Source organism: Aspergillus glaucus (assembly GCF_001890805.1).
Source record: "Aspergillus glaucus CBS 516.65 unplaced genomic scaffold ASPGLscaffold_22, whole genome shotgun sequence".
Lineage (NCBI taxonomy): Eukaryota > Fungi > Ascomycota > Eurotiomycetes > Eurotiales > Aspergillaceae > Aspergillus > Aspergillus glaucus.
In genome coordinates this window covers 466,998-477,673 of record NW_019170474.1, presented here as the reverse complement: position 1 = coordinate 477,673, position 10,676 = coordinate 466,998, and the positions used below count along the sequence as shown (strand labels likewise).

Sequence of the window (10,676 nt, the reverse complement as noted above, 5' to 3'; positions counted from 1 at the left end):
ATCTATGTACAAGAACTGATCGCTAGGCTTCTTAAATGCGGATAACTGCGAGGCTTCACAATCTCCCTGGTTTACACGTTGGGGAAGTTATAAAAGAAAGGCTAGGATTATACTGCAAATAGAGCTAAACAGGTATTTATATAAATTTATGGGTTATATCATTGCCGCGACAGCGAAAATACAATGGAAGCAAAGACACAGAAGAGTTCAACTAACGACAACAACAACCTTGGGCATTTCGAGCTTACAATGGGCTCTAATGCGCCTTTACCGCTAACATCAACCCCTTCATACTGCCTGACAAGGCTTTTTTTTTTTTCTTGTTCAGTACCGAGCCTGGCACCCAATTGCCGTGAATTTGAGCTTTGACATGAAATGGGAGCTGCACAATAGCAACTGGCTTTTCGAAATTCCTGGTGTCAATGATTGCGATATCACATCGATTTTCAGCCTTTCTTTCAATCAACATCATAACCCATCCATCAGCTTCTGCCTCGGAGCGTGGAACAAAAATGGGTTCTTGGCAAAGTGCTTTATCGCCAGCGTAGAAATAGCGAGTTTCACCGGTGTAATTGCTGTGCATTGCCAGTCCGTTGAGCCCTTGGAAGATATTCTTACTCCCGTCGCTATTCTCAGGAATGAAAACATTGAGGAAAACCCACTCATGCTTGGTGGTTAGGAACCTTTCATCAATCCTGGGAAATTCCGAAGGAAGGTCAAGGATCACAACTGGGTCGGATATAATGGTGCCAGTTGGTCTGCTAAGGTCGAATTCCCAACGAACGAAATCAGCCTTTGTCTTGGGAGATGGCATTCTGCCGTCCTCGGGTGGGGAAAAGGGGAAGGCATTATCATGAACCCTCGAGCTTTCTGCATAGATTCTCCCATCGATTTCCCAAGCACTTGCGGTATGGATCGGCATACAGTTCTTCCACGAATATACACGATGCTCCCCATTTGCCCAACCATACTGTGCAACGCTTCCTGGGCGTCGGTGTCCAAGGTGTCCGGGTCCAATGCGTAGGGAAGAGCGACCTCTCTGAGTGCGAGGAGTTGACCCGCCCAGTAGATGAGATTGGTATTTGCCGTAGAATCCACAGCCGCCCTCACACAAGGGTGATGTGTGAAGGGATTTCGATATAGGCCGAATAGTGCCCTACCTGCCTTGCGCTCAAGTTTATAGCGCTCGGTTTCAATATAGCGCATCTTCATACCCACACGACCTTCGTGAAATCTGAATGCCGAGATATTCCCATCGCCGTCAATGGGCACGTTACGCTCATCTGGTGGAACAAACGGGTCGACCATGACACGGTAAAAGGTGCCGCTGATCTCTTTCGGAATCTCGCCCAATACGACAAGGTCTGCGATTTCGCCTTCCAGACGGCAGGGAAGATTGGACCCGGCGAGGTCAAGGGCGATGGGCCATTTTGAGAAAAGTCCATATAGACCATCGTGTGCCTTCTTGGGAGCCTCCATGATGTGAATAGGACAATCGAAATGTTTAGATAAGAAAGAGAAGGTGATTATTCCGAGCAATCCGAAGGGGGCAGATATAGCTCTTTATAAGCATGAGCGAAAAGCATCGCATCAAGATGCCGGTCTTAGTTTCCATCTACCAAATGCGGACGAATTAGGCCAATCAAGAATCGTCCGATACTTTGCTGCATTTCTTTGCAGAGCTTCCACTCCGGGGCAGACTCCACCCCCGCCTCCTCTCCGTCGGCAAATCAGACCCGATGCATTTGATAGTTACATATCGAATTCTCTCTGAACAATGTTCTATTAGTTGGCTCGAAAGGAGGAGCTTATTCGCTATTAAATGGAGGAGGCAGGAGCGCCCAGGGCATTCACGGAGATTACTCTCAGCTTTGGAGTGAACTTTGTGAAGGAATTCGCTTGCCGAATTGCAGGTCCAAACCCATGATAGACGCTGAGCTTACCTTTCTCTGTTATGTTTTAAATGGCCCAGTCTCTTTACGAATGGATGGTGGATTTCCTAAACTCCCCTCGAAAGCCTGGTAGATCTATCATCTGAGAATCCATTCCATTTGCCAAGTCGAGTAACTAGTTATGAATCTTGAGCCTGCTAACTCAGGCAGCCTCGTTTCTATAGTACCCACTCTGTGGTGACGGAGTTGGATGCAAAGGTATAACGCGGATGCCTTTACCAGTGTGCTACTAGTTAGGGTAAAACATCGGGCCAAGGCTAGGCTCTCTAAGTCGGTCGAAAAGGAGCACCGCAGATCCTTGGTGCTTTAGAGAATTAAATGGAAAATCATGATTCAGTGTCTCTTTGTTTCAATTCTGTACCCTTTCTTAGTAGCATTGGCCGACGCATTGAAGGTTTTATTTTTATTTTTATTTTTATATGTTTTTAAATGCTGTTGTTACACCCTGTGCATCACTCTGATGGCCTAAGCCGAACTCTCATAAATATGTAAATGGAAGAGGAAGTTTCCCTGATCGCATGGGTAGAATACTCCTGAGTACTCTGTAGTTCGTACGGACTTCGCCCCACCTCCACAGCACGAGTGGATTTGTCACAGGTTCCCTGGTAGACCAGATTTAGAAAGGGGAGTGATACCGGGCATGGAATTGATGATCATGCAGCATGTACTATAAGAGCCGCAAGGTCAAACTTAATGATGGGGAATTTCTTGCATCACAATCCTTATTTTTCTTTCTGTCAAGATGCGGCATGTCACTCCTTTCTTTCCACTGGCACTCGCTTTTTATTTACTTGCATTCCTTGCTGTCGTCCTCTAGTACAGTGGGTAAAAGCACCGGACTTCTGGACTCTGGAAATTGTGAGCTACACCGAGCATCCTCCTAGTTTCTTACTCTGACTTCTACGCGATAGTCATCCTCGGGCCAAAATGGCAGGCTGCTTATGGGAAATCAAAGACCTTCGTTGCCGGCCTAACAAACCAGGAAAAGGTTAAGCTCACCACTGGCTCTGACGTACCCTCTGCAAACTGGACAGCTTTGCAATTCAAAGACGGCGATCAAGGTCTTATTGGCTACTTCTACGCATCCGGATTCGCCGAAACCTCAACCCTTGTTCAAACCTTTGACAGAGACTTGATCTACCTTCAAATGAACGCCGTCGGTGACGAAATATACAAGAAAGGATTCCAGGTGGTTAATGGTCCGACATCAGGCCCTCTTGGAAGGAGTCCATGGGGTGGACGACTTGTCGAAGGACTGGGGCAGGACTAGTATCTAAATGGAATTGCCTTCGCCCAGGCCGTGGCCGGCATAAATGACGCCGGTGTGATTTCCGGTGGGAAGGTATTGTCCTTTTTTTTTTTTTTTTTTTGGTATAGATTGGACTTTGGCTAATTAAAACTTCAGCACTTTCTCTTGAATGAGCAATAAACCAACCGGAGTGTGGAATTATCCCCTTTGGCCGGGAAGGCAACTACATTGGCGTATTCCAGATTGGTTGTTACGATGGCCTCCACCGTTACTTCATGCTTGATACCAGCCTCTGTATTCGGAATTCCGGTCAAGGAACATAGCCCATTGATGAGGTGGTGCATTGCAGGAATCGATGTGACCACGATGGAGCAAACTTGGAAAATCACTGGTGCATATAAACAGGAATGCAAGCGACTAAAAGATTTGTATACTGGAGACGTCCGGAAGGTCTAGCGGAGTCCAGCCAGCAGATTCCGATTTGGCCTAGATTAAGTGCATCTGGTCAGTTGAGGTTACAATACGCTAGGAGCTGAAAGGGAACCATGGCGTGACTGACTGTGGACATTGCTTACGGACTTTTGTCTTTCTTGTATAACACTGGCAAGACAAGCGAGTCTTGCTAATATTTGTTTCTCTATTTCAACTTCCATGTCGATGGACTGTGAACTGGCTGGATTCACTACGTCTGCGGTAACTTTTCTCTTTTCTAGTTCCACACTGACTTGAAGCGTCCAGCTTGGTACAATGGGGCTATCTCTGGTTCTGTTCTATGGGGTCATTGCCGGAATCTCGGGGTTCCTTTTTGGCTATGACTCCGGAGTCATGACTACGACTATTGCGCAGGAGCAGTTTCTTCAACAGTTCAATCCAACATCGTCCATGATGGGGACAATTATCGCAATCATGCAAGCTGGAGGCTTCTTTGGCTGTCTGACGGCGGGTAAACTATCAGATCTATGGGGAAGAAAGAAAGCAATCATGTTTGGCTGTGTGTTCGTGGTGGTGAGACTCTGACCTTTTCTGCTCTTGGTAATCCCGATCTGAATACAGGGACGTATAGGTCGGCGGCGTTCTCCAAGCTGCGGCATATCACACCGCCATGCTTATCATCGGACGTTTTATTACTGGCTTCGGTGTTGGATCCCTGACCATGACCGTGCCCGTGTATCAGGTATGCTGCTCCAAGCATATATGTTTCAATGATTACTATGCTGACAATGACCAGGCGGAAATCTCACCACCTCGATGGCGAGGGACCATCGTCGGCTGTCAGCAACTGATGCTAGCAACGGGAAATGCCGTTGCCAACTGTAAGTCTTGATGCACGATGACAGAAGGAGAATACTAACCTATCCAGGGACTGGGTATGGTTGCAGCTTCGTGAACTCCTCATTCCAATGGCGCATGCCGCTTGCTCTACAGGTGGTTCCGGGAATTGTGCTTTTCGTTGGCTCCTGGTTTCTTCCCGAGTCTCCACGGTGGCTTGTGGAGCGCGACGCACTGGATGCTGCCTTACATGTAGTACAGCGCCTGAATCCCGACAAGCAAAACCTGAATTCGGCTTACGCCGAGTTCAAGGAGATTGTGGAGCAGATCAAACAAGAAAAAGAACAGTCCTCGGAACGCAGTTACCTCCAGATCTTCCGGCGAAAGGCATGGAGGAAACGGCTCCTCCTAGGGGCCGGTATCTGGCTAATGCTGAATCTGACCGGGGTCAATGTACGTCTTTTGCCATCCTGACATCGAATCACAACTGACAGCCAGGACAGGTCATCAACTACTACTTGACTCAATTTTTCACTTCTCTCGGATATGGAGGCAGACGAGCAATTTTCCTGACAGGAGTCTACGGCTCTGTCGGGGCCGTTACCACCTTTGTAGTCCTATTCTTCGTACATCGCTTCCACAGGAAAACTCCCCTGATGATAGCGAATATCTCACAAACAGCCACGTTGATAGTGATGGCAGGACTCACAGAGGCATCGGAACTGGGAGTAAGTGGGCAGATTGGGGGCGTTGCAATGATCTTTTTATTCTTCGTCATTTACTGCAGCTCTTGGGGTCCATTGTCATGGGTGTATGCGTCGGAGATCTTTCCGACACAAATCAGATCGGTAGGTGCGCCTTTCCAAAACTAGGGATCCAGTACTAAGTGGATTTGCAGAAGGGATACTCGATGGCCAGTGCGGTCAATTGGTTAGTGACTCTTTTGTTCAATCAAACAGGTCCGATTGCCTTGGATCATAGTGGATGGAAGTTTTACTTCCTTTTCGTGGCCACGAATTTTATTTCAGCTCTGGTTCTGCTATTTCTCTATCCGGACGATACAAGCGGAAAATCCCTGGAGGCAATAGACTTGGTAAGTCTGCTCTTACTCGCAGGTAGCGATACTAAGAATGCTGACTGGATAGCTATTCGACAAACATAATGCAAGGCATAGGTCCACGCCAGAAGCAAACGAGGTGAGAAGGACAAGTATCGAATTGGATGTAAAAGGTTGAACCTTGTCCATTGGCACATGTGTATGCATGAGAGGTCTCTACCGGGACCTTACGATAATGGATCAAATTGCAATTTGTTGCCCGAATAGTGCCGAGAGCTGAAGGTACTGGGATGTGTTGAGTCTATCAGGAACCGGACCGGGTCCCAGAAACTGGGCATTAGCTTTGACGTAGCTGGATTAGGCTTGTTCAAAACCGGGCTGGCAGGGATGAAATGTAACAGAGATTGCGCGACATGCTGGGCACTCGTATAACGCTAACAGTCAAAAGTAAGACTGTCAGCAGGTAATCATACGACATGAAGGAGGAAACGTAGCAAACGCAATACTTCCAGTATCTTCGCTTGATTCATTGTAGTATAGACTTGTTGTCGAGATGTAGCCTGTTACACCGGCATATAAGAGAGCCCCTCGAGTATCAAAGGAAGTCAGCCTATTCCAAAACAACCTAATCCATTACTTCTGTTTCTTTGGCGCCAAATATGACCTCGTATACTGACCCCAGCGAAGGGACTGATTCCAAAATGCCCTCTGAAGTACTGACCTCTTACTACGACTATCCCACTCATGACCAAGAGGCGTGGTGGCGGGACACGGGTCCTCTTTTCGGACGCTTCCTTAAAGGCACTGGGTATGACGTCCACACCCAATACCAATACCTGGTGTTCTTCATAAAGAACATCCTTCCGTCCCTGGGACCATATCCCGCCAGATGGCGCAGCACTATCACGCCGACTGGACTGCCAATCGAGTACAGTCTCAATTTCCAGCAGAATTCCCGGCCATTACTGCGCATTGGGTTCGAACCGCTGAGTCGCTTCTCTGGGACACCTCAGGATCCCTACAACAAGATCGCCACGGCAGACCTATTTAATCAGCTGTCGAAAGTACAGCTACATGATTTCGATACCCAACTTTTCCATCACTTCACAAGCGACTTCGACCTGTCAAGATCTGAGACCGAAGCTTTGCACAAGCAGGGTGGTATCAATGGAAAAAGCACCGTTCGCAGCCAAACGGCTTTCGGGTTCGATCTGAAAGGTGGCCGGGTCGCCGTTAAGGGTTATGTGTTTGCCGGGCTGAAAAACAGAGCCACTGGGATCCCCGTGGGCCAGCTCATTTCGAATTCCGTTCGCAAGCTGGAACCCCAGATGCATTGCTGGGATTCTTTCTCCATCCTGAACGAGTACATGGAGGAAAGCGATGGCTGGAACGAGTACTCTTTCGTGTCGTGGGATTGCGTCGATATTGAACGGTCTCGGCTTAAGTTGTACGGCGTTCATAATGCAGTGACATGGGACAAGGTCAAGGAGATGTGGACATTGGGCGGACGAATCGAGGACGATGCCACCATCAAGGCTGGTCTCGAGCTATTGCAGCACATGTGGTCGCTGCTCCATATCAACGAAGGTAACCGCGACTACAAGGGTGGATTCGCAGCCGACAACGGTGGAAAGACGTTGCCCATTATCTGGAACTATGAGCTCAACAAGGGCAGTCCACACCCAGCGCCCAAGTTCTATTTCCCGGTCCACGGCGAGAATGACTTGCAGGTATCAAAGTCCATTTCCGAATTCTTCACACATCTGGGATGGGAGGACCACGCGAGACAATACCCGCACCTGCTGCGTCAAATATAGTGAGTGACTATTCGAGACAGCTCGTGAGGATTATGCTAATCTGTCACAGTCCTAACCAGAACATCTCACAAACCGAGCGCCTGCAAGCGTGGATTTCGTTTGCATACCACGAACGCACCGGACCGTACTTGAGCGTCTATTACTACTCCGCCGAGCGTCCGCCTTGGGGAAGCGATCAGGTCAAATAAGCTGGAACTGGGTGATCACCATGGAGGATAGGCTCTTGTTGTTAGTAGTTGAATTTTAGTCTCCAATTGAACTCCAGTGGTTCTTCTTTCGTATGGTTCAGAGTATGTTCTCCGGGCCTAGCGTTTGGCCTCCAAAGAGCAAAGTTCGCAATGATTGTTTCGGTACTGTTCTGTCAGTGCTGTGGTGCTTCCGAAGCGAAGTCCCCGTCCCCAAACCCGGCTGCATCCATGTCTAAGCCGTGTCTACTCCGTACCGGTCCCTACCAAATATAGCAACCAGATCCATACCGCATAGGGTTAGAGCACCACCTGATCTCCTTATTCCGATTCAGGTTAGCGGAATGTCAATCGGACAGGCAGCGTCTTTTACAGCATGATGTCATCATCCCCCGCAGCCAGATACTCCGTAGATACTCCGGAGTACTTATATAAGTACATAATTGAGTTGCATCCCCAGTCTATCACAATGATTCATACTCCCCTCGATTACTTCAACTTCAATAAATACCACAATGGCAGACAAAATTGGCCAAAAGATCCTCCACGGCTTCCAAAAGGGCATCGATGAGCTCAAAAACCAGGGTTCCGCCTCCCGTCCTAACGCGAATCACCCCGGAATCCCTTCGAGCGGAAGACGAGTTATCAACAGCGACGAGCGCCATGTCTCATTCAACGGCAAAGGCACCTATCCTCGTCTGACTCGCCTATCCGACGGTTCGATACTGGCCTCATGCACCCAATTCGAGGGCCCGACTCGAGTCCTGCGCGTTTCCCGGAGTACCGACGGAGGCCAGTCCTGGGCAGAGCATGGCGAGGTGTCTCGGGCTAACGGCGACTGTGACAACGTGTTCTTGCTGGAGGCCGCGCCAGGGGTTATTTTAGCGGCATTCCGCAACCACGACATTGGCCCGAACGGCCCCACGCATTTCCGCATCACCGTCTGCCGGTCCACGGACGGCGGACGATTGTGGCAGTTTGCGTCACAGGCTATGGAGAAGAGTCCCCCGAATGGTATCTGGGAGCCCTTTATGCGGAAGGGTCGTGGTGGCGAGGTGCAATTGATTTACTCGCAGGAGTATGCGCACAACAACCAGTGTTCGATGATGCTTATTTCGACCGACAATGGTTCGTCGTGGTCCCCGCCGCGGTGCTTGCACGGGGAAACAGAGTGCCTACGTGATGGTATGACTGGCATTGCCGATACCAGGGATAATGGCCGGGAGGCCCTGGTGATGGTCTTCGAGACGACGCGCCACGGTCCCTTCAACGTCGAAGCATTGCTTTCCTACGACGATGGCCGGACCTGGGGCTGGAGGCAGAACGTGTACACGCCGGCTCGTGGCCACAACTGTGGATCGCCGCAGATCGCGTCGTTCGCAGACGGCTCGTTGGCCGTCATCTTCATGACGGACGAGGACCAGTCGCAGGTGCAGTGGACGCGCAACGCGACGGTCAGCGTCGTGTTTGGTCAGCCACCTCACAATGGACAGATCCAATGGGGCAGGCCGGAAGTGATTTGTGACAAGATCAGTCACTGGCCAGGTATCATGGCGCTGGATCATCATACGTTGCTGGCGGCGTATGATTGCGGGGGACCTCGCGCGAGGACCATTACGTTGCATCCGTAGTTGTGTCTTTTCTTTTTCATTCGCTTCTATTTAAATAAATTTTGGTTTCCGTATATAATTCTACCTTGCTTGGACAACGAAAGATGACTTTTAAGACCTGCAACCAGGCACGGTCTAAAAATATATTTACGTAGTATTCCGGACATCGCCCTCTATATACAAACAGAAATATACACTATATTGACGGAGATATCAACCCCCTTTAAAGGTTGTAAGTGTGCGCATGAATGTTAATAGTCTCGACAGTCCAAGTCTTTCCGTTGTCGCTAGTAGTAAAGTCCGACGAGTCGGCCTCCGTGAGGCCAAGCGTGTCCTTGAACGAAGAGTCAGCGGAGTCGAGGACGATGGTGGTCGACTTGTACTCTGTCATGGGTTAGCGATCACTCATTCATGCTCGTATGATGAGACTTACGGTGCGCAGCAACGCGGGTGTTCTCGCAGGCATCATCCTGGCATTCGACGGCCGTACCCCAGCCTTGGGCTTGACCGGACTCTGGTTGGCATCGTTAGTGTATGGGCTTGTGGAGAAAAGGAAGGATGGCATACTGGTCGAGAGGCTCGAGATGACCTCTCCGTTGATGGAGACGGTCTGGTCATACTTGCCGGTCTCATCGTTGTACTCATCTATGATTTGTTAGTCTTGACCATCGTCGAAGACTGTAGATAAAGGATAACTTACAATGCATGACAAGCTCGTCGCCGGGATTGGCAGGAACCTCTTTGCCACCGAGCTGCTGTCCTGTTGTTCAGTCAGCGTTGCCCATCCTTCCAATTGATTATCCATTTGGGATCCTTACCCTGAAGAGTACTAGCCCATGTACACCACTGTCCAGCACTAGCGCCGCAGTTCCTACAATATATTAGCTTTAGTTCCTAACCGGTCTCCTGCTGAATCACTCACGCGTTCGGATCAGAGAAAGAAACAGCAAGCGCCTGGATCAAGTCACCGCTACTGGTTCCCATTCCAGGCCAGAGAGCGAGTCGATCAGCTTCCTTGCTTGGGATTTCAGGAAGCACGAGGGTGGTGTTTGCTTCACGGATCCATGACTGGGTAGGACCGAGAGAGAACGCAGGACCGAAGCCGATATTGGACTGGGCGTTGGCAAGTCCGAGAAGAGCGAGGGTGGTGAGGCTTGCGAGAGTGTACATTTTGGTGTTCGTTTGGTAATGAGGATGAAGAATTCTTGGGATACTGGTAAGTTTTCGATGCAGCGGGATCACTCTTATAGTAGGCCAGCTGCATTTTCTAGACTCAAAATCTCTGACGCCTTGAAACTTGCAGTGGGCCGATGAGTTCTGGAAAATTTGTGTGGTAGACTTTTGTCAGGGACCTCGCGCTACCGTCGTTTCAGGTAAACTAAAATCGGCCCAGAATAGTGCGCTCAACACCACCTAGTGTCAGTCTTATACATATATCAACCGTGCCAATTTATATGAAAGGAGAACATTGAGAAGATGCAATAACTAATCTACAGGGTGAATTAGTCGCTTGGTTCTGTCGTATGGTCGCTCCGGC

At 49.3% G+C, this 10,676-nt stretch overlaps 6 protein-coding genes across 6 annotated transcripts; 4 read left to right on the top strand and 2 right to left on the bottom strand.

Moving 5' to 3' along the window:
• Window positions 1-73: 73 nt before the first annotated feature.
• Window positions 74-1,606, bottom strand: ASPGLDRAFT_840340 (carotenoid oxygenase family protein). Its single transcript, XM_022550244.1, has 2 exons — window positions 1,075-1,606; window positions 74-1,030 (listed from the first exon to the last, which is right to left on the bottom strand). The coding sequence occupies exons 1-2, from the start codon at window positions 1,477-1,479 to the stop codon at window positions 257-259; spliced, it is 1,179 nt and encodes a 392-aa protein (XP_022397512.1). The 5' UTR covers window positions 1,480-1,606; the 3' UTR covers window positions 74-256.
• Window positions 1,607-2,701: 1,095 nt separating this feature from the next.
• On the top strand, window positions 2,702-3,222 carry ASPGLDRAFT_38817 (uncharacterized protein; the record flags this gene model as incomplete). The annotated part of the gene is made up of 2 exons (XM_022544989.1): window positions 2,702-2,810; window positions 2,864-3,222. The coding sequence occupies 2 exons, from the start codon at window positions 2,702-2,704 to the stop codon at window positions 3,220-3,222; spliced, it is 468 nt and encodes a 155-aa protein (XP_022397511.1).
• Window positions 3,223-3,865: 643 nt separating this feature from the next.
• ASPGLDRAFT_51261 (sugar porter family MFS transporter) lies at window positions 3,866-6,028 on the top strand. The gene is made up of 7 exons (XM_022547490.1): window positions 3,866-4,206; window positions 4,265-4,375; window positions 4,430-4,514; window positions 4,562-4,923; window positions 4,974-5,318; window positions 5,369-5,563; window positions 5,616-6,028. The coding sequence occupies exons 1-7, from the start codon at window positions 3,949-3,951 to the stop codon at window positions 5,703-5,705; spliced, it is 1,446 nt and encodes a 481-aa protein (XP_022397510.1). The 5' UTR covers window positions 3,866-3,948; the 3' UTR covers window positions 5,706-6,028.
• Window positions 6,029-6,228: 200 nt separating this feature from the next.
• Window positions 6,229-7,532, top strand: ASPGLDRAFT_38815 (uncharacterized protein; the record flags this gene model as incomplete). The annotated part of the gene is made up of 2 exons (XM_022544988.1): window positions 6,229-7,343; window positions 7,394-7,532. 2 exons carry the CDS (start codon window positions 6,229-6,231, stop codon window positions 7,530-7,532), a joined length of 1,254 nt encoding a protein of 417 aa, XP_022397509.1.
• A 476-nt stretch (window positions 7,533-8,008) lies between these two features.
• On the top strand, window positions 8,009-9,261 carry ASPGLDRAFT_51260 (sialidase family protein). The gene has a single exon (XM_022547489.1). The coding sequence runs from the start codon at window positions 8,045-8,047 to the stop codon at window positions 9,158-9,160; it is 1,116 nt and encodes a 371-aa protein (XP_022397508.1). The 5' UTR covers window positions 8,009-8,044; the 3' UTR covers window positions 9,161-9,261.
• Window positions 9,262-9,362: 101 nt separating this feature from the next.
• ASPGLDRAFT_133950 (uncharacterized protein) lies at window positions 9,363-10,309 on the bottom strand (the record flags this gene model as incomplete). The annotated part of the gene is made up of 6 exons (XM_022541256.1): window positions 9,363-9,523; window positions 9,573-9,653; window positions 9,707-9,784; window positions 9,840-9,899; window positions 9,958-10,010; window positions 10,062-10,309. 6 exons carry the CDS (start codon window positions 10,307-10,309, stop codon window positions 9,363-9,365), a joined length of 681 nt encoding a protein of 226 aa, XP_022397507.1.
• Window positions 10,310-10,676: the final 367 nt, after the last annotated feature.

What these genes read in the sequence shown, in the direction of transcription:
- ASPGLDRAFT_840340 (XM_022550244.1), bottom strand. Translation starts at nt 1,479, where the DNA reads ATGGAGGCTCCCAAGAAGGCACACGATGGTCTATATGGACTTTTCTCA. An exon ending in ATTCTACGGCAAATACCAAT is followed by an intron (nt 1,031 to 1,074) that starts CTCATCTACTGG and finishes CAGAGAGGTCGC; the next exon opens with TCTTCCCTACGCATTGGACC.
- ASPGLDRAFT_51261 (XM_022547490.1), top strand. Translation starts at nt 3,949, where the DNA reads ATGGGGCTATCTCTGGTTCTGTTCTATGGGGTCATTGCCGGAATCTCG. An exon ending in TGACCGTGCCCGTGTATCAG is followed by an intron (nt 4,376 to 4,429) that starts GTATGCTGCTCC and finishes GACAATGACCAG; the next exon opens with GCGGAAATCTCACCACCTCG. An exon ending in TTCCGACACAAATCAGATCG is followed by an intron (nt 5,319 to 5,368) that starts GTAGGTGCGCCT and finishes GTGGATTTGCAG; the next exon opens with AAGGGATACTCGATGGCCAG.
- ASPGLDRAFT_51260 (XM_022547489.1), top strand. Translation starts at nt 8,045, where the DNA reads ATGGCAGACAAAATTGGCCAAAAGATCCTCCACGGCTTCCAAAAGGGC.